General features: G+C 50.4%; 1 protein-coding gene and 1 pseudogene across 4 annotated transcripts; one reads left to right on the plus strand and one right to left on the minus strand.

Moving 5' to 3' along the window:
- The first annotated feature begins 1548 nt into the window (after window positions 1-1548).
- Window positions 1549-18960, plus strand: NUTF2 (nuclear transport factor 2). Of its 4 annotated transcripts, XM_033128616.1 has the most exons (6): window positions 2256-2343; window positions 10913-11081; window positions 14321-14448; window positions 16240-16311; window positions 16396-16494; window positions 18447-18960. In XM_033128616.1, exons 3-6 carry the CDS (start codon window positions 14350-14352, stop codon window positions 18558-18560), a joined length of 384 nt encoding a protein of 127 aa, XP_032984507.1. In that variant the 5' UTR covers window positions 2256-2343; window positions 10913-11081; window positions 14321-14349; the 3' UTR covers window positions 18561-18960. The 4 variants fall into 4 exon arrangements, with proteins under 4 accessions (XP_032984508.1, XP_032984505.1, XP_032984507.1 ...); XM_033128617.1 differs by lacking the exons at window positions 2256-2343; window positions 10913-11081 and adding an exon at window positions 1549-1664; XM_033128614.1 differs by lacking the exon at window positions 10913-11081 and having other exon boundaries at window positions 2191-2343.
- On the minus strand, window positions 7945-10491 carry LOC117035021 (transcription factor BTF3-like; annotated as a pseudogene).
- Window positions 18961-20198: the final 1238 nt, after the last annotated feature.

The following is a 20198-nucleotide window of genomic DNA, read 5'->3' on the forward strand; positions in this document are numbered from 1 at the left end:
CACATGGACCCTGGCCTCATAAGGTCCTCACAGATTTCCTGGCCCAGGTCATCCCAGTTTGGAAACTGTACCAAATGGTCCCAGTTAGTCCAGGGGTCAGCTTCTTACGTCCTTTCAAGAGAGAGAAGGAACAACTGAAAACTAAATGGAATTGTGACAGCCCACTTCTATAAGGGTTTTGAATACCTCATGAATTTTCAGCTGGGGTTAAATTTTGCTCACCATTATAGCCCTTAGGCCTAGTACAGGGTCTGGCACCCATGGGCATGCAGTTACTTAAATCAGTGAAGACCACAGCTGGAACCAGTCATGGCTCGTGCAGGCACAAGGATTCTTGTACAAATACCTTTGGTCTTGGTACTCCTTCATTATGAAGGAGCTGGATCCATAGGAGGCTTTAAGGAGTAGGAGTTGGGATTTGTAATCCCTTGACAATCCTTTTGGCTGTTTCCAGATTTCTTAAGATTGGATATTGTAGGGGTGAGATGACATTTTTATAGCTTGATATAATTTTGCTCAAATCCAATAGGGAAAGGCAAATGCCTTAAAAGCTAGCCCTGTTTACTATGGGTGTTGGGCACAAATGGACACTTCTTAGGCCCCATAAAACATCATTCCCTTATCTGTTACTTATGGAAAAAGTCACTTACCTGGAGACTTTCCCTATGGCTGCGAACTAGAATGACTCCAAAATGTTTCTCTAGTCTCTGCTCTCTTTGGCACTGACTTGAGAAACAAGTCTTTGGTGGGGAGGTGGGGTAAGGCATAGGTTGTGCAAGTGCCTGGTTGGGGAAGGGACGGGATCTCTGCCTTTCTAGGATTCTGGCTAGTCATAAGGTGGTGGAAGCACAGCAGTGCCCTTCCAGGCCAGCTGGGATTGAAGCCCTTTGCGGGCAGCTATTGGGCTAGTCTCCCACATGTCCCCACTCTTCTTTACTAGGATTGAGGGCTTTCCCAGGCTTCAGGCCATGCTCTTTAGTGTATTCTTTAGCTCCGGTTTGTTGAAGGGACTTAACACTGTTTCTACTTAGGCTCACTTGAACCTCTAAGCAGTGCTCCCAGAAAGTGTGAGAGCCAGGCTCTGGCCAAGACTCATGTCTGGAAGTTATGGGTACACAACCTACTCAGTGTTTTTGCTTCTTGCGGGAAGGACAGCTCAGATCAAGGGAGGTCCCAGATGCACCACAAGCGGGCATTATAGAGTTCTCACTGGCTGAGTAATAAGAGGAGACATCTAGTCAGACAAAGTAGAAGGCACAAACCTGGGATTTAATAAGCTTGGCCTGGTCTTACCAGCCATCCCTAGTAGGAATGGAGGGGAGCGGGTGTCAGTAAAGATGCAACACTTCTGGAAAAACAGGATTACTGAGATCTCTGGCCAGGAGGGAAGCCTTGTAGCTACTTCCTTTATCTGTGCCCCACGCCCCCTTAGCTGTGGGGCATTTCCCTCAACATGCCTGACCTAGAGGCAGACTTCCCTTCAAATGTTTGCGTTGCCCGGGAAACGACTAAAATGGGCGTTGAAAGGAAAGGGCAATCTGGTCATTTAAATCACAGGGAAACTTTGGGTGAGCTGGTTACTTCTCTCTCCTCACTGATAAAAATGAAACTTAGCTGCTTCTCTTGTTGCAAAAAATCTTAGGACAGTTTTGGAGACTCCAACGGTAAGAGAACTCATCACCGATCCTCACTTGAGGGACATTTGAATCTGCAGCCCAAGGAAAGCCTCACCCGCTGGAAACCAGCTTTGGGCTCTACTGGCGGTGGGCAGGGCAGATGAATGTTGGGACAGTGGAAGCCATGGGTTCCGCCCAGGCCGGTCTTTGAGCACCTCTCGGAAGAGCCGAAGGAGCGGCCCGAGCACCAAGGGGAAGGGGGTTCGCCAGCGGAAACGGCCCAGGGGCCCAGGGAGGGGCGGCTGGGCAAGCCTGGGGCTAGGCTGGGCTCTCACGGAGGCGGGGCCAACTCCAAACGGCTGTATAGCCTGGGTGGGGCCGGACCAGCTGGGACCTGGCGACAACACAGCCCTGACCCTTGCCTGGCGCCAAACTCGGGTGTTCCAGAGGCTTCCGCTAGACCACAATTCTCAGGGGCTCGCCCCGGCGGCCTCCCTCGCTGGCTTAGCCTCACCTCCCGCGCTGCGGGCCGTGTCTGGGCCTCGGCGCATAGCACGCCGGGAACTGTAGTTTTCTCCTAGAGCACCTATGCCAGACAGGAACGCGGGGGGGACTGCGTTTCCCAGAGTGCAGCGGGGTGGCGAGGGAAGGCAGGGGGGAAGGGACAGTCGGTCGCAGACCGCGCTGGTTTGCCGTCGCCGCTGCCGCCATCGTGCCAGCCCCTCGGGTGAGTGTCGGGGGTAGCGCGCCGGGGCGGGGGCTGGGACGCAGGAGCCGCGCTCCGGGCCGCCTGGAGCCTCCGCTGCGAGTCCCTGGGCGGCCCCCCCCCCCCCCCCCCCCCCCCGGCAGCCCGAAGCCGTGCGGGGCCGGGGCCATGTGTCGTGCGCGGCTCCGCCTCCCGCCGGTCCTCTGAGGCGGCGGCCGGGGGGAAAACGGAGAGACAGCCAGGCGTCTTTCCAGGCTATACCGTGCACATGGCGGGTTCAGCGGACTGCGCTGGGGTCGGGCCTTTTTTTCCTGGCCCGGACCACCCATTTAGGGCTCTCCGGGCCCCGCCCCGTCTGGCCTAGTCGGGCCTGCAGGGAGTCTCGCAAGCTCTGCAGGCAGGCTAGTGGGCCGACCCCATTCCCACGTCCTGCTACCCGCCTGCGAAGGATCCGGGAATGGGCAAGCGCCACCCGGCCCGCTCCGGAGTCAGCAATGGGTAAGGGCGCCCGCCTGTAGCAGTCCGAGCTTAGGACCCTCACCTGGTTCCCGATCATAGCCTGGCTGGGATGTAGGTGAATGCTCCCCTGCTTGTCTGCCCACTGGGAGTGCACGAAACATAACCCTCAACTCTGGAACTCATGCGTAAATTCTGTGTGGAGGGAAGGGTCAAGTAATCTAGGGCGGGAGGGGGGGTCTCACGTGAAACTTCACCCCGACCAGACTTGGAGGATCTGGTCTGATGGTAATGAGACAGCTCCAGGCTAGTAGGCTTCAGCTCCCGCCCTTTTCCCGCTTAGTGACCAGACCCCAGCTGTGGGTGGGTTGGCCGGCCGTGTTAGTGGATGAAGGGAGGAAGGACGCCAAGGAGATGAGGTTGAATGTGTGAGCCTTCAACACATTATTAGACCTCTTCCGCACAGCCTAATCCTCACATCAGCCCCCCTCCCAGAGTCATCTGCCCTCCTCACACAGGAAGATGATTCCAGAAGAATGGTGGTGATGGGTGGGATTCAGCGGAGGGGGAAGTGGAATGCAGGCCTGAGATCCATGAGTCCTGTGCCAAACAAGAGGCTGGGCTGGAAGCGACATTGGGGGGTAAAGCACATCTGGGCTGTGGGGCCCTTCTGAATCCCAGGTGGCAGAACAGGGGCCAAAAAGGGCAGAAAGTCAGGCTTCCCTCATTTGCTTGCTCACTTCCCAATAGCTGGAATGACCTATGAACAGGCAGTAAGCTGGTTGGACCTTGGGAAATTGCTCTTAATGATGGACCCAGGGACCCCATTGAGTTCTGGGAGGAGGACAGTATCTAGTTATAGAGTAGTCTTCTGACAGGCTTTGTTAAAGCACTTCTGATTGAGTGATGATGAATTAAGGGACCAGTCCTGAAAAGACCATGGAATTCTGGGAAGAGGCAGCTTGTCAAGCCTTGATTCCTCTCACCCAGTGTGGCTTCTGAGCCACAGTTTCTTGCATGGACTAAAAATGCAGCTAAGTCTCTGCAGTCCTGACCTCAGCAGCAAGCGTGTCTCTTAGAAGAGTTGAGTTAGTTATGCGCATGATGCAAAAAGCCTCCACCTCTGGACTTTTTCCCCCCCTTGAGTGTGGTTTTTTCCGATCATTGGGCTTTAGCCTTGGATGTTTTCCCTCAGTTGAATTGTTCTGTATAGTCATTTCTCCCTGGTTAAGGAGGACAGGCAAGGATCTGTCCAGGTTTCATCAGGGCTTGCCTTCTCTCTGAACTCAATCCTTGTAATCCGCATCCCAGCCCATGAGCACATGGAAGTCAGGTTCGTTCAGCAGGCTCAGGAGAGGCCTGATTTGCCAGTGGCGTTGGGCAACAAAGAGAGACTGACTACTCACAGGACACACATACCGTGCGTGTTTCCCCAAAAATAAGACCTAGCCGGACCATCAGCTCTAAAGTGTCTTTTGGAGCAAAATGTAATATAAGACCTGGTCTTATTTTAATATAATGTAAGACCAGGTATAATACAATATAATAATAATATGACAATACTGGGTATAACATAATACCGGGTTTTATATTAATTTTTGTTCCAAAAGATGCATTAGAGCTGATGGTCTGGGTAGGTCTTATTTTCAGGGAAACACGGTAGGATCAATGTGGTGGAATCTTTCAGTGCTAGAAGCAGTTGTTTCGAGACCCTCTAATTGTCTGCATTGGTTTTTTCCTAAGACACAGGTTTTAGGTGAGCTAGGTTTACTTAAGGCTATGGCTTAATTTGCACATTCCAAGGCTCTGGATGGCTTGATCACAAGGTCAAAAAGATACTGTTCCTTCTCCAAGGTTACGCAGGAGTAGGAGGAATTCAGGTCCCTCCCTCTCATTCCAGTCCTAGAAATTCCCTATAACTTCTGTCTGGAGTCAGCTAGCCATTGCTAGGCATCCTGATCCCCCAGTATCTCCCATCTTGGACCTTTCTGGAACTTGGCAGGCCACCTGGGTCTCAGAGATAAGAAAAGAACCATGAGGTTCTCCAGAATTTGTCTGTATCTTATATTTGTGAAAGGCTAACTTGGAAAGTGAGACCTGACACAGGGCATTTGGGATGTGTCTGCATAAGCATGGGGGCAGGGCGTGAGGATGAGTGTTCTCAACCAGCTCAAAACTAGGTCCCTTAGTGACATGGAGCCCAGCTCTTTGAGCCATATCTCACTTTATCGTGCTATCTTTGCAGTTGGTGGGTTGGGATGGGATGAATGGTTTAAGAGATGCAGAATTTTCAAATTTTAGAATAGGAGGCATCGAATATCAAAAAATTCTAGGATTCCCTTACTGAGGCAGTAGTATCTTAAAATTATTTTTTCTCCTTTCTCACCAATGATCAGCTTATTCAGGAACCACTCTTTGGGCCCTTTCCGTTTGTCAGTCTCTGGGCTGAGGCTGGAGGCAGAAAAATGAATTATATCCAGTCCTGGGGCTGGGGAAAGGAGGTCACAGTAGTGGGGGAGATGGGTAATATTGTTCTTATGTGCTGAGGGCTAAGTTGAAGGGACCTACAGGGGTTCTTGGTCCTGCAGAGAAGAGGGGACTTCTGAATGATGAGAGCACCAAAGAGGAAAGGCAGTCGGTGAGCCTACTCTCCTCTTCAGTACACAGATCAAGGGTATACCTCCAGATGATGGGCCCAGGAAGGTCTAGGGTCCCTTGAGTGAGGCCGTTACCCATTTAAATTGCTGTGGCTGTTGAATCTAGCTTCTGTTTCTATAGCCTCCTCACAGGTCTGCTGGATGTATCCCAATGCCTGGGAATCACCAGCATTTTGTTGTCTGTGGCCTTCCTATTCCCTGCCTGGAGCGTGGGTTGGTGACTTCTGCCCCTTTCACTGAGATTCTCTCAGGTCACTTTTATTCAAGTGCCCAGTGCTCCTGGAGTGGTACCTATCAAGGCATCTTCCCAGAGTGAGACACAGGCACCTTCCCCAAGATGAAAGAAAATAGTCTTTTGGTGAGAAAGGGGTGGATCCAAAAAGATTTCCCCAGGATAGACATTGAAAGTTGGGCTGGATTTCTGTGGGTTGGGGTTGAGCTGAACTTTCTGATGGGCTTTTTCTTTTCTTCCTTTATTTTTCCCCTGGTTTGGCCATTTGAGGATGTTTGTGTGTTTGGAGTTGAATTTGAGTTGACTTCTCCTTCTCCAGCTTTTGAGATTTTGTAATTCTCTTTGACCATAGCGTGGCAGGAATCCTTGACTCCCTCTGCGGGAAGTGGCAGCATGTGGGTCATCCCTGGAATGACTTCCAGGCCTGTGTGATATTCTGGTCATCACCCTGACCAGCAGATCTGTGGCTCCTTCCCCCTTCTCATCCTATCAGCTGTGTCTTCCTGGAGTGAATCCGTTGTTCAGGTCTGGCTGTGACTGGGGAAGTGTCTTAGTGGCCATGGAAGAGGGACATACGAGGGCCAGGGGTGGCCCTGCTAACTGGCCCCGGGGCTCCCATCACCTTCTGACTGAGAACTTCCTCTCACTGCCCGGGTTTTTACTCCTTATTTGTTACTGGTACCTGTACTGTGCCAACTCCCTACTCTCCAGGCTGGAGAGGGGGGCTACTTGGAGAAGGAGAACCACCGTCAGGAGAGGGGGGTGTCCAAGGTGCCTGGGAACTGAGGGCTGTTTGCCTCAGGAAACTGGGGGAATTCTGGAATGTTTGTTTCTTAAAGCCTCATGTAGTCTGTGGGAGCCACTTGGTCTCACCAGGGCAGAAACTGCTGCCCTTTGGAAGGACGCTTGTGTGTAGAGACATTGGTTTCCCTTGTAGAGGTGGTGTCAGGCCGAGGATGATGCAAGTTTTCAGTTGTCCCTGTGGTGTGAACCTGCTTTGACCAGCTGAGCATGCACTCAGGGGCTTTCTGTCCTGAGGGGCATGGAGCTTGCTGATTTCAAGAAGAAAAGCCCAGGACTCCGATTCTCGCCACCTGTATGGTTTCTGGTACTTGACATGGGCTCTCATCTGTTCCAGTACAGGCCGTTACTGTGGCCGTTTTGGTGCTGGCTATCCCAGGGGCCTTGTGTAGTCTTGAATTGTTTCTTAACCTCTCGGTGTCTTGGCTTCCTCATCTACAAAGTGATGATAATCATACCAGCTTTACGGGGCCGGGAGTCTCAAACTCCCGGGAGAGCACACATGACTGGCTCATAGGAGACACTCCCCTCACCACCCTGGGAACGCCTCATCCATCCCTTTATTTATTATTCTGCTCATTTAAGTCTCAGAGTGGCCCAGAGGCATGGGCCAGGCGTGGTGGTGGCAGACAGTGGGGGTGGTCACTTAGGCACCTCAGGGCCCAATGGGGGAGCCACATGCATGTGTACCCAACCAGCAAGTTCATAGATGAGAGCTGGCTAGGACAGGGGCCCCAGAGATCTCTGAGCCACCTGGGAGTGGGAGGGGGGCTACTCAGGGATTGAGTAAGTACAAAGCAGAGACCAGAATACAAGTCTCTGGATTCAGCTTCTGGGCCAGCCAGGGCAGCCCAAAAGCTCTGGAGCCCTCCCCTCTGGCAGAAGAGGAAAAGACCCTCAGGGTGCTGGGGACACCTAGACCTCAGGGGTCTGCCCCAGGAAAGGGTTCTGTCCTGGCCAGCCATCGGGCACCAGACCGTGTCTGATTTTGCTCCAGACTTCAGGCAGGGGAGTGGTGGACTAGGCAGTTACTGGTCCCTGGTCGAGGCTACTAAGGTGTGGTGTCCCTGCAGGACGCTGAGGTCCCCACTTGCTTCCTAGCTCTAGTGTTTACCTAGGACCTGACAATGACTCCTTACGGCTGGGTCCTGCTTTATACTTTTTGTTTTTTTGTTGACTATATTCTCCATACTGTACTTTACGTTCCCATGACTATTTTTTAACTAGGCAAACAACTTTATTAACCTTTGTTTCAAACTATTCCCAAGCTTCTTCACCTTAATTAGCTGTAAAGAATGATTTGTGTATAAGCAAAAACTGAAAAGAGCTGCAGGGTCCAAGGGGCTTGGGCTTAAAAATGTTAGAGATTGAGAATTTATCAGATCCATGAACAAAATTTTAAAAAGCAGTCATCATATAAAATAGCAGCTCCCAGTAACTTCTTCAAGGTTTATCTTCTTCAGAAGTTGACTCAATTCAGTTTGCTTCCCTCTTGGAAGCCTCATCAAAATTCTCCACAAGATCTGGAAGTTCATCATCATCATCCTCTCCAGCAGCCAGTGGGGCTTTTCCATCCCCAGATGGTTTGGGCAGAGCTTCGGCCAGTCTCCTTGAACTAGTCAGACTGTACCAAGCTGGTATTAGATGCCGGGTAGCATTTCTGTCAGCTGCTTGGTCTCAGCGTGGCCTGTGATTGTGAACATGTTTGTTGCCAGACAGGCCCAAACGTTAGGGTTATGAAAGTGGATCACTTTCCTTGGTTTGTGAATATATGCACTTCTTCAGTGCCTGAGATAGTATCTACCCCTAACTTCTTTAAGGAGAACTGAAGTTTTTTGTCATCTGCTGTAGCTATTCTGTGAACCACCTTTTTTCTATAAGCAGTTCCTCTCCCACCAATGCGCACTTGTGCCTGCAGTTTGGCGAGTTTCTTCGGGTTCATGATAGTTTCTTTCATCCGGAAATGAGGCTGTGTGGGGGACTAGGGTTGGTGCTCAGGAGGTCTTGGGCAGACCAGCTGAGAATAAACACACACACGTGGGGATGCAAGATGACAGTTAGAAAGCCCCCGTGTCTATTTTGTACTTCCTAATTTGTACTTCCTAATGCCGTCACCTTTCTCACTCAGCCTCCCCAATGCCTCCTATCTAGTAACCATCTACCTTCTGCCCACATTAAAATTATAGAGGACCATATACCATCCATCTGTATGGGAGTCTTGGTTATTCTTGCCAACGCAGTGAAGAATCAAATGTCAGCAAGCTGATTAATACGAAAGCAGGGTTTATTAGTGATAGATTCTCAGGGAAGGGAACAGGCCTAGCCGAGGCGGGAGAGAGAGAAAGAGGGAGGGAAGCCTAGGCCCTTGGTGTTAGTGATACATTCTCAGGGAAGCGAATGGGTCTAGCCAAGGTGGGAGAGAGAAAGGGAGAGATTAATGGGGAGAGAACAAGGGAAAGAGATCTCGAGGGCCCTGCTTTATACTTTCAGTTGATTACCTCTGACGTCCGCACAATTACCGATGAGGAGACACCAAGCGGGAGAGACGGGCAGGCTTGAGGCCATGCCTTTCAGGGTGCAGTTGTATGCCTGCTGTCCCTCAGGTGACCAACCAAGACCGTAGGAGGGAGAGAGGGATTTGGGGGCCAAGCCCTGCTTGCGACAGGCCTTGGACAGAATGATGGCTGGGTGAATGACAAAGGATTGTTTCCTGACAACTTGGACAGAACATATGGGTGGAGAGGAAGTGGGTCATTTAGCCACTTACACTGAGCAGGATTTGCTCAGAACTCACTCCTCCAGAGAAGGGCTAGCCTCTCAGCCCCAGCTCCTATGCACCCATGGGCTTTGTCAACAAATAGTTATTGGGGACCCAGCCAGGCACCATGGGAACAGAGGTGCCCTGGTCAGGGAGATAGACCACAAACAAATATTTAAGAGTGACAATCTCATGTAGTGACAAGTTTTGAGAAAATAATGCAGGATGGTGAAATGAGTAAGTAGGCAGCCAGCTACTTTAGACTGAGTGATCAGGGAAGGAGTATCCATGAGGTGACATTTGAGCTGACACACATAAGTGATAAAGAACCAGACAGGGAAGATTTAGGGAGAAGAGTGATCCAGGTAGAAGAATCAACAGTTGCAAAGCCCTGGGGTGAGACAGACTTAGTATGTTCCAGAAACAAGAAAATACCTAATGGCTGCAGAGGAAGAAGGATGTGGTGGCAGGAGATGAGGTTGGGACATCCGAGAGGGCAGGGCACCCTTGAAGGCAGGGTAAGTGGTTCAGACTTTGTTAGTGGAGAATGGGGAGGCAAGTCATTGGAGGGCCAGAACACAGGACACGTAGCACCCCTCAGACCATGAATTCCCAGGGGCAGTTTGTTCCTGAGGAATAGGCACTGTGGTGTCTTCCTATCTGGTGGCCGGCAATAGACTGCATTTCACCTCTCCCTGCAATACACGCCTGTGCCCAGAGCATAGGTGTGTATCACCGGGAGAGAGGTTTAAGCCAAGGCTGACAGTTTCCCACCTCTTCGAGGAGTCCTTCCCAGCCTGTATACTTTAGGGCTGTTGGGGGCTTGGCAGAAAGTAGGTGTGAGAGTAATGCCATCATTGGACCCGATTTCAAGGACCCTGCTATGAGCTCAGCACATCTGCTGGCATTCTCTGGTGGTGGGCCCTCACATATGTGACCATTTTTCTGTGTATCAGTTTGGAGTTGGTACGTCCTTTTCCCCATCACTGTTCTGCCCCAGGTCCATCTCGCTCTGCTGAGTGGGTAGAGCAGTGTGGTGACTTCGAAGGTTTGGGAAAGCTGTGAGATCATCCCCCGTGAAAACGCCTATTGTTTGGTGTGGAGATCTGCCTGGTGCCTTTGTTTGGAGGCAGAAGTCCTGGTTCAGGCCTGTCTGAGAAGGCCAAGGTCAGAGAGCGTGCTTTTCGTCTTTATCTCCAGACCAGTTGTCTCTGAGAGTCCTGGCTCTGGAGTCCACAGAACCTGGTTCCATCCGGTTCCACCATCTAATAGGTTATTGACCGTGAGCAGCTTAGCTAACCTCCCTGAGCCTCATTTTGCTCATCTGTGACATGGGTGTTGACTTGGGGTGTTAGGAACAATGCATATAAAGCCCTTAACATATTTTTATACCTAATACACATTAGTGAAAAGGAGATGTTATCAGCCAGATACTGCTATTTCAAGTTTTGCCCATGGAAACACTGACCCAGAATTTGAGAATAAAAATGAAGTTTTATTCTATTGCCTAATGGGATCGCTGGGCCAGAGGTTTTTAACCTGGCGTCTGTGACTGAAGCTCAGGGAGTGTAAACAACCTGAGATTATGAGATTATTCACAAGGCTGGGGCATCCTGCCTCTGTGCAAATTTATTGGGAGAGGGCCACAGTTTTTGAGACATTCTTAGAGGGTCTTTGCACCCACAGAGACCTAAGGGTCAGTGAAGGCTGATGCTCAGTGGGCAAGAGGTCATCGGGGTCATTTCTGCTCCTCGAGGAGCCTGGCCTCAATCAGCCTGCGGACTGTTGGGGAGAAGCAGGAGATGGCGTGGTCGGCGGCCCTTTCGGAAGAGCTGTAGGAGAAGCCGTCATGAAGGTCAGTCCCCAATCTGATGTGAGGCTGCCTCTGAGCCTTGGCATTTTGCTTCTTTCCAGGCTGTTCTTTTCCACAGTAACTGTATTAGAAACAAGGTTAGGGCTTGCTGGCCATCCTGGGGAATGTTATCCTAGCCTGACCCAGACCTCTCCTCTGTGTTGCATGGGGAAAGGAAGGGGGGCTCTATATCCTGCCTTTTTCCCCCTGGACTCAGGAATGCTGCCTCCCATGAGTTGAAAGTTTTGTGGAAGATTTCAAGTCAGAAACTGTAAGTCTTGTAGTTGACGGGGCCTTGCTCTGGGCTGCGAGATGGGGAGTGTGGCAGAACACACCAGAACCCTCCTGGTCCAGAGCTACACAGTTTAGGTGGAGGAGTGGGCCTGGGTGGGCTGATGGGTTGGAGGTCAGTGTTTGAGTCTGGGGAGGAGTCTGTCCCTGAACAGGTGGGGTCTGAACGGAGACTTGTAGGAAGAGCAGGGACTGACCAGGCAGAGGGAAGGAGGACAAACGGTAGGCACGCACTTGGTGAGTTCTGGTGTGTTTGTGTGTGTAGCCGGGTTGAGGGAGGAGAGAACGGCTGGGGACACAGGGACAGGTGCAGATGCCCACTGGTGGAGCTTAGGGGTTTTGGCCTTTAACCCAAAGGCAAGGGGGCTGTCCGGGAAGGACATAGCCAGCTCTGTGGTTTAGAGCTTAGGGGTACAAAGGTAGCAGAAAGAAAGCACTGGCCTCAACCTGAGGACCCAGTGTCAGCACTGACGTACTAGATGAGCTTGGAGCAGGACTGCCCACATTGCTGAACCTGTTTTCCCGCCTGTTAAGTGGGATGACGGTGGAATCTGACCATATGGCTATTGTGATCATTACATGGAAGTAACACAAATCAAGGTCAAGCAGACCTCTAATGAGGTTGGTGTTGCCTTCAGGGGCCTCGCTTGGCATTTTGAAAGCAAAGGCCTGAATCCTCAGAGTTTGGAAAGTTCCTTCTCACTTTCTGGGATCCCTTGAGCTGTCCTATTCCTCAAGAGAGCTCCCTCTGCCCTGCCCCTCCCCATGGGACTAAAACGCTCTTCTGTCCCTTTATCCCTCCACCCTCTTCACTCTGACACTACTTCTGCCGAGTAGTTTTTGTATTAGCAAGTTATCACACGACTAAAAATAATATTAAAAAATGAAAAACACCCCCACATTTCTTCTGCCTCACTGACCCACCACATGTCTGCACTTTTCTTTGGATCAGCGTCTAACCTTAGTTCCCCTCACCCTCCATCTCAGGCTTCCCGGTTTCCTGCCCTTATCTCTTCTCTTCCCCCCAGACACTTGTCTTCTGATAGGCATACTCTTTCTCCAAGACCCTCCCTGAGCTGCCCAGCCTTGCTGAGAGCAGAGGGAGAGAGAGCCCTCTTCTATTCCTTCAGCGTCCCCCTCCCTGCCTCAGAGCTCTGGAGAATTGGGCAGGGCAGGGCAGGGCGTCTTATCTTGCTGGTGGGGTCGAGCTGCAGTAAGTGAGCTAAGCATAGTGAATACCAGGGTGGAAGAGGCAGAGATATGCCAGGCTGTGCCCTGCCTCAAGTAATCCAAGTTTGTGTGTAAGTACAACCACAGTGTGACCCCTTAGAAGTGTGACCAAGACAGCGCAGCTGAGACTAGCTGTTGAGCCTATGCCTTTTGCGCTTGTTGATTTGTGTCTTGGCAGAGTGTGAACTGGGACATACCTTGTGTTTCTCTGTAACAGGCGTGGCCCTGTCCAAGTTTTCTCCTCTGCTTATTTTAGACTTTCCTGGACATTTCTTAGTCATCCCAGCACTGAGCTGCTATTTTTAGTGCCACCACCTCCTAGGGGACCTAAAATAATGCTGGCTAAGCTTCCTGGCTCTTCATTGGCTGAAATGTTGATCACCGGCTGGGAGATGGGCTAGGTTGAGGATAAGCCACTGTTCCCCTACACTCTCCCCTCCCCCCGCCCCCCCACTGGCTTTTCTGGCCTTGGGAGAGGTCACAGGATATGGAGTGAATTAGCACTTACCGTGTTGAGCTGAGGGCTTTACCACATTCCCTTAGTGAGGCTTCACAACCACTGGCAACACCAGGGTTTCACCTCCATTTTATGCAGGAGGAGGCGGCAGTCGACCTTAAGAAAGGCAGTGACTTGCATCACCTCCTACATTGCTAATGGTTGTCTGCCAGGGTCGAACCCACCTCCTCACTATTGGTTCGAAGTCCTATCATCATGAGTGAGGGGCTGGGTTCCTCTGCAGTCAGACAACTACAGAACAACGCATGGGTCTGCTCTCATTGGATCCTGCAATGAGGTGTGGACTTCCCTACCTGGGAGGGGCTGGCAGAGCCACAGTGATTGAACTAGCACCCTTGGGGCCTTGATCTCTGTGGCGGGGGTTCCTCTTCCCCTCGGAGATTGGTGAGGGGCAGCTCCTCCCAGGGGAGGCAGTGCTAAGGTATGGGGGATGTGAAGAGATGAAGTGTTTCCCCCTCACAGCTTCCCTTTCCTCTCCCCACATCTCTCATCTATTATTCTGTGATCCCCTGGACTTGTCCCTAGCTCTGAAGTAGGTAGGGGTCACCCCCAGCAATAAAGAAATGCTCCAGTGAGGGCCAGGCATCACCTAGCCCCAGAAATGTAAGCTGCGTCCTTAAGGCTGAGGGAGGTCACGTACTGTTTTTGTAGCAAGTGGCGCCTTGAGGAGCCATCCCTCCACTCTCACTGGGTCTTCCTCCACCTTCCAGTAAGGTGCTGAGGCAGTGTTGAAGCCCTGAGGGCTATAGTAGAAGCCAACTCCACTCACAGACATCAGTAGTTCCTGGTCTGCAAGGTGGGAAGAATAGCAATAACTGGCCTTGCAGCTTGTTGAAAAGATACGGGGAGACTGCGTAGTTCCTCCTTAAAGGTCCGTCTCATTGGGCATTGAAGGGTCTGCTCTGACCTTCCTTTGTCCAAGGCTCCACCCTCAGGACTCATCCTATGTGCTCCACAAGGCAGCCCTCTGCCTCATCATCCAGAGCTCCTCGAGGAGCTGAGTCTGGTCTACCTCTGGGCTCCTTGCTCTGGTCTATATGGGGAGAGGTCTCCTACCAGTTCTCTGGGGCCTCTTCATGTTCCCTATGTGAACAGACCTCAGCAAAGGACTCCCTGCTTGAAGTTAGGGAGGGGTGGGGGTCAATGAAAGGACAGCAGCTGGTGAGGTACCAACGCTTCCCTCCCTGTGTCGCTGGTCTTGCAGGTCTCAACGAGGCCGGGTGACGCTCCAGAATGGGAGACAAGCCAATTTGGGAGCAGATTGGATCCAGCTTCATTCAACATTACTACCAGTTATTTGATAATGACAGAACTCAGCTAGGCGCAATTTACGTAAGTCTCCGGCTCTGGGCAGACAGGACCCCAGGCGATCAGTTCAGATGTTGGGCCACTTCTTCCCAGTTCACACGTTCTGGCAGCCCTCACTGCATTGGCTGCACCTTTCTTTCTGAGATGTCTATGGGACAGAGGGCCTGAGGCCTGGCCCAACTACCTGGTCTATATGTTCCACAAGAATGGGGATCCTGGTACCCTGGGCAGGTGTTCTGGGCTGGCCATTTCATGGTTCTGGAAAGGGCTTCTACTGCAGATTAGGCGGCAGCAGGAGAGGCTAGTGTTCATAGTACCCTCTGGAGGCAGCAGCCACGAGCGTCATTGCAAAGCTGAGCTCTCCTGGAGGCCCCAAGTCCGGCTTCCTTTTGGGGCCAAAAGCCCCGGAATGCTCATGGGGAACAAGTGGGGTTAGCCTAGAGAGGCTAGTGTGTCCTTTGCGAAACCCTTCTATGTGGGCCTTGTTTGCTGTATTGTAATGGTGTTCATATACACCAAGAGCTACTTGTATTTGACCCTGCCTGAGACTCAGTCACGGAAATAGAGGGTGCCAAAAAAATGTATATACATTTTAAGAGGAAAAAACTGTATTAAAATTGTAACACTCGATATATACCGATAACAAAAGATGAATACAAGTCATGTGTGTACATTTTTGTGGCACCCCCGTATGATTGATCAGGCCATGCCTGGCAGGGCTGCCCGGGGTGACAGTGATAGGAGTCATCCGGCAGAGCCTCAGGGCCTGACCAGATTATGGGCAAACTGCTGTCTCCTTCCAGAATGTCAGTGCATTCAGAAATATTGGATAAAAGGCCTATTACCAGTGGAGGGTCAAATCCAGCACAGGCACTATTAGTCCTTATCAGAGATTAGAGAATTCTTAAAAACTTGAACTGATCTGACTCTGGGATCCTGGTACTTCATTCCTTCTTTTTTTTTTTTTTTTTTTTTTTTTATTAAGAGTTTATTTGAGCCAAACTGACAACATATGCTGGGGAACAAGATCTCAAATGCTGCCTTCATTGCTTCTTAATATCAATTAAATAGGCCTGACCCAGAGGAGACAGTTAGCAAAGTCCTAAAAGAACACTTTATGTATGTTATTTCATATAATTCTCAGCCCATGTCCCCTTTGAATATTAGGAAATTGAGACTCAGATAAATAAGTAGCTTGCCTAAGGTCACAGGTGATAAGTAGCAGAGGCACTCTGGAGTTGTATGCCTGAAGGCTGTGGTAAGGAAGCTCTGGCGGGGAGGGGGGCAAAGCTAGTGGGTTGCCTTGGGAATCCTTGTTAGCCTGCATCTCTGCCTGACCCCATGAATGCCGCTTGGGAGCCCCTATGGAAAGGGTCTCAGTGGAACTCAGGTTGGGCTCTAGAGATGGTGAGGAACATGGAATGTTGCCAAGTTATTTCTCACAGCTTCTCTGGGACTGATACTGATTGACTACACAGCAGAACGGCTTTTGGCTGAGCCTTGGCCCCATATGGCCAGTCTGGGGCTCATACGTATCAGAGGTCATATGGCTTCTTGAATAAAAACTGGGAAGTAGACTTATTTAATAAGTTTGTACTTTGTTGTTAATATAGTCTTTCAGAGCCTGGGCTCTAAGACAATGGGGTATAATTAAAGAAGTGGTTAATAGTGTAAAGTTTGGAAGCTATCCTCATCTCCTTTCTCTACAGACAGGGAAACTGAGGCATGAACTCATTTCCCCAAGAAAGATTCCTTTTAGGGCCTCAGTGATACTCTGTGCTCTGAGGCCCTGATGGTGGGTTTCCTGGTTTTCAGATTGATGCATCATGCCTTACGTGGGAAGGACAGCAGTTCCAGGGGAAAGCTGCCATTGTGGAGAAGTTGTCTGTAAGTAAGGGCGAGGGCTGGGCTGCACGTGGCTCCTTCCCTGCTCTGCCGGCCCCCGCCCACCACCCACTCTTGCTTTTGCAGAGTCTTCCGTTCCAGAAAATCCAGCACAGCATCACGGCACAGGACCATCAGCCCACACCAGACAGCTGCATCATCAGCATGGTTGTGGGCCAGCTTAAGGTAACAGTGCTGCGAGGGAGAAGCCGGAAGGCAGAGGAGAGCCTTGCACCCCTGACTGCTTGTGATGTGACCTGCTTATCAAAGGACGCACAGACAAAGTGACTATTTAGAGCTGTGTAGTTCAGTACAATAGCCACCAGCCACCTGTGGCGATTTTTAAATTACACTAATTAAAGTGAAATAAAATGTAGTTCCTCGATTAACTTTAGCCATATTTCAAGTGCTCAGTCACTTGCGGCTGCCTACTGGACAGCACAGACACAGAACATTTCTGTTACTGCAAAAGTGTTCTTGGAGAGCACTGGTCTAGAGGCTTTTTGGAAAAAGGATAAGAGGTATAGGAGCAGATGGAGCTGTGGTGCCAAGCCACTGGGCCATCATACTGCTCCAAGATGTGAGTGGGCCTTCTGTAAGCAGTTGGCCTTGGATGGGCGAGCTGGATGCTGTGTAGTAGTCAGTCCCCTGCTGGAGTCCATGCTACCACACCCTTAGTTGGCTGCTGACTCCTCCACCTGCTGAGGAAAGCAGATTGCTGGAACTCCTACTTCTCTCTGCGTTTTCCCTTCTCCTTCTCAAGACCTGTCATCTTTAAAGCCTTCCTGCAGCCCTTCAACCCCCTCTAAGAACTCTCCCAGGATATCCTACCTGTTGTGCTTCAGCAGACTGAAGCCAGATTCTTGGTTTTCAAAATCCTCTCCTTCCCAAAGCAGAACAAATTCTCTGCCCCTTGATCAGGTCCCACCCTCCTGGATCAGTGTCATGGTGGGAATCAGAATAACATGCCTTCTCCATGGGCTAGGCGGCGTGGAGGGAGGGACTCCCTAGGCTCTGCAGTGGATTCAGAGGGACCTGACTTCTGGCCTGGACTTTACCTGTCAGTTTCTCCTGCCTGTCCAAGACGGCCTGCCCAGAGTTTGTGCTCAAATAGGCCCTTTGGTTTGAGGAGGTCTCCAAGGGGCTCGGTGCCCACTTTCCCAGCCTGGGGTCAGTAAGCAGTGCCCCTTCCAACATGGCTTCAGGTTCTTTCTTGTGTTTCTGTCCAACTTTGAACCCTCCAAACACTGATTTGCCTCCTTGCTGACCAGCAAGGAGAAACTGGTGATATAGAGAGACCAGAAAAACTGGTGATATAGAGGCTGCACTGATTAGCTAGTCTTCTGCAGTATGACTGGAGGTCTCTTTTTCTTGTTTTTTTCAATTACAGTAGACTTTTGATATTTTATATTAGTTTCAGGTGTACAGCATGATAGTTATACAGTTATATGATTTACGAAGTGATCGCGCTGATTAGTCTAGTACCCACCTGGCATTATACATAGTTATTACAATATTATTGACTATATTCCCTATGCTGTACTTCACATCCCCATGACTATTTTGTAACTACCAATTTGTACTTAATCCTTTCACATTTTTCACCCAGCCCCTCCCACTGGCTGAAGGTCTCTTTCTGTTTTCAACAGATCACCTGATGGCTATGCTTTATTTTTAATTCCTGTGTAGCTATGATCACAGTGTGAACTTGGTTTTGAGCCTTTTCTCACATATTTGGCTGCAGTCAGTATTAGCAGTAACTTCTGATTGGACTGTCTGGCGTAATCAGACACTTAAGTGTTTAGTTTTTAGATACTGGTTGATCATCTGTGCCCAGAGACATGGGCTTAGAGGTAGGTGCATTCTCTGCTCGTTAGCTGTAGTTAACTGGTGACTAGTTGTGCACTTTAAGCGCACATAGCAGTGTGTGCTGCCATCTATAGGCCCCTGTGTGCCCAGTGCAGTGTTTCATACATTATGTCAATTCACATTCACAAGTGTCCTTTGGCTATAGTGGGATTTGAGTCCAAGACAGTATGGCCTGATCCCAAAGTCAGCATTCTTTGCCCTGTTTCTTACCACTGAACTCCCTTGCTGTTCCCTGGTTTCCTTACTGAATCATTTTTCTCTCCTTACAGGCTGATGAAGACCCCATCATGGGGTTCCACCAGATGTTCCTATTAAAGAACATCAATGATGCTTGGGTTTGCACCAATGACATGTTCAGGCTTGCCCTGCACAACTTCGGCTGACCTCCTCCCAGCCAGGCACTCATGCTGTTTCCTCCTCCCTCCTCTTCCCGATACTATTCACACTCCTCCAGATGCTCCAAATATCATACACAAACGAGCAGGGCCGCGGTGGGAGTGGGCGCAGTGCGCTGCTGCTACCGAGGTATTGTGTATGATGTTTGGATGCTAGACTAGTTGCATCTGACAGGAGAAGTTTGTGTTGTACCAGCGCATGCCTTGGAAAGACTTAAGTAATGCAAAAGGTGGTCTTTTTTTTTTTTTTTTTTTTAATCTACTGACAAGTTGCTCTAGTAACCCAAAGAAGTGAAGGAGAAAGCAGCTGCCTCACCGTCCAGATGTTGATTTGTTCAGATGTTTCAATGCCTCATGATACAATAAAACCACAAAAATTTTCTTAACAGTTTAAATTGTTTTAATTAGTTTACTAGTTGGCTTGGCATCAATAACTACCTTGCCCCGTTGGTTCTCATGTCTCACCATCCCATTTCTACCCCAACTCAGCAATATCTATTGCAAGGAGAAAACTGCTGAAGCAGCACTCCTAGCTAGCTTCTCTCAGAAGCCCTGTAGGGTAGCGTTCCAATCCCCAGCCCACCTGGTTTTGGGAAAGTGAGCTGCAGACAGGGAGAGCTCAGGTCTGGTCTGAAGCTTCCCTTGCACTGAAACCTCTGCAGTCAGTTCTGACAATTCCTGTGACCTCTACACTGGATAGGGTCAGGACCCATAGTAATAGGAGAGATGACCCAGAATCCCATTGTAGATGGCGAGGCCTTAGCAAAAATGGCCCATCAGGCCCTCTGTACTGAGGGCCCAGCAAGACCAAGAATGAGCAAAGATTTGAGGGAGGGGCCTCTTCTATCCCCAGAAGGGTATGGATCACATCCAGGGTACCCCACAAACCTCGACCAAGAAGACGGCAGCTCAGATCCTGTACCACCTGCTTTAGATTGCTCAAAGGCAAGTGCCCAGACCAGCCAGCTTCCAGTGCCTACAGATCCAGGCCTGGCTGGGTTGGAGTACAGATTTAGAGCTATGAAAGAAGGCCATCTGAATTTGAGGGATTCATGCTCTTGGATTTCTCACCATTCAGACCTCTCTGCAAGGTGTCTTTAAGCCTCCTTCTATTCCGTCCCTTACCACACACCTCACTGTCTTCAAATTCCAGGAAGTCTTAGCTATCGGGGCAGTTTAAGCTCCTCAGTTTGGGGGACAGAGGTTGCCCAGGGCAAATCTAGCCCTTTAGCCCTGAGACCTGGTGGCAGGGTAGCAACCACAGGCTGGAACCAAACCCAGGACTTGGGATGGTGCTCCGTTAGGGTTTTAGGATTGGTTAGGGCACCACAGCTATGCTTGACCTGTACCCACTCCCTTCTCTCCTGTACTATGGATGGAGGCCACGGACTTTCTCAGACCCCCAGAGGTTGCCTGGCTATACTGGTCGTGGGACTGGATGATGTACATTTGAAAGGACAGCATACTCAGGACATTTCAGTGGGGCTTATTTCTAGGCTTCTGTGTATTTGGGGGTGTGGGGTAGGGGAGGGAGGTGCCTGCTGCCTCTTAAACCACCCTGTGTAAAATCTGCAATGCAGCTTCTTCCATGTACCTGTGCCTGAAATGTCTGCAATAAAGAGGTGT

The sequence above is a fragment of the Rhinolophus ferrumequinum genome, chromosome 15 (assembly GCF_004115265.2).
Source record: "Rhinolophus ferrumequinum isolate MPI-CBG mRhiFer1 chromosome 15, mRhiFer1_v1.p, whole genome shotgun sequence".
Classification (NCBI taxonomy): domain Eukaryota; kingdom Metazoa; phylum Chordata; class Mammalia; order Chiroptera; family Rhinolophidae; genus Rhinolophus; species Rhinolophus ferrumequinum.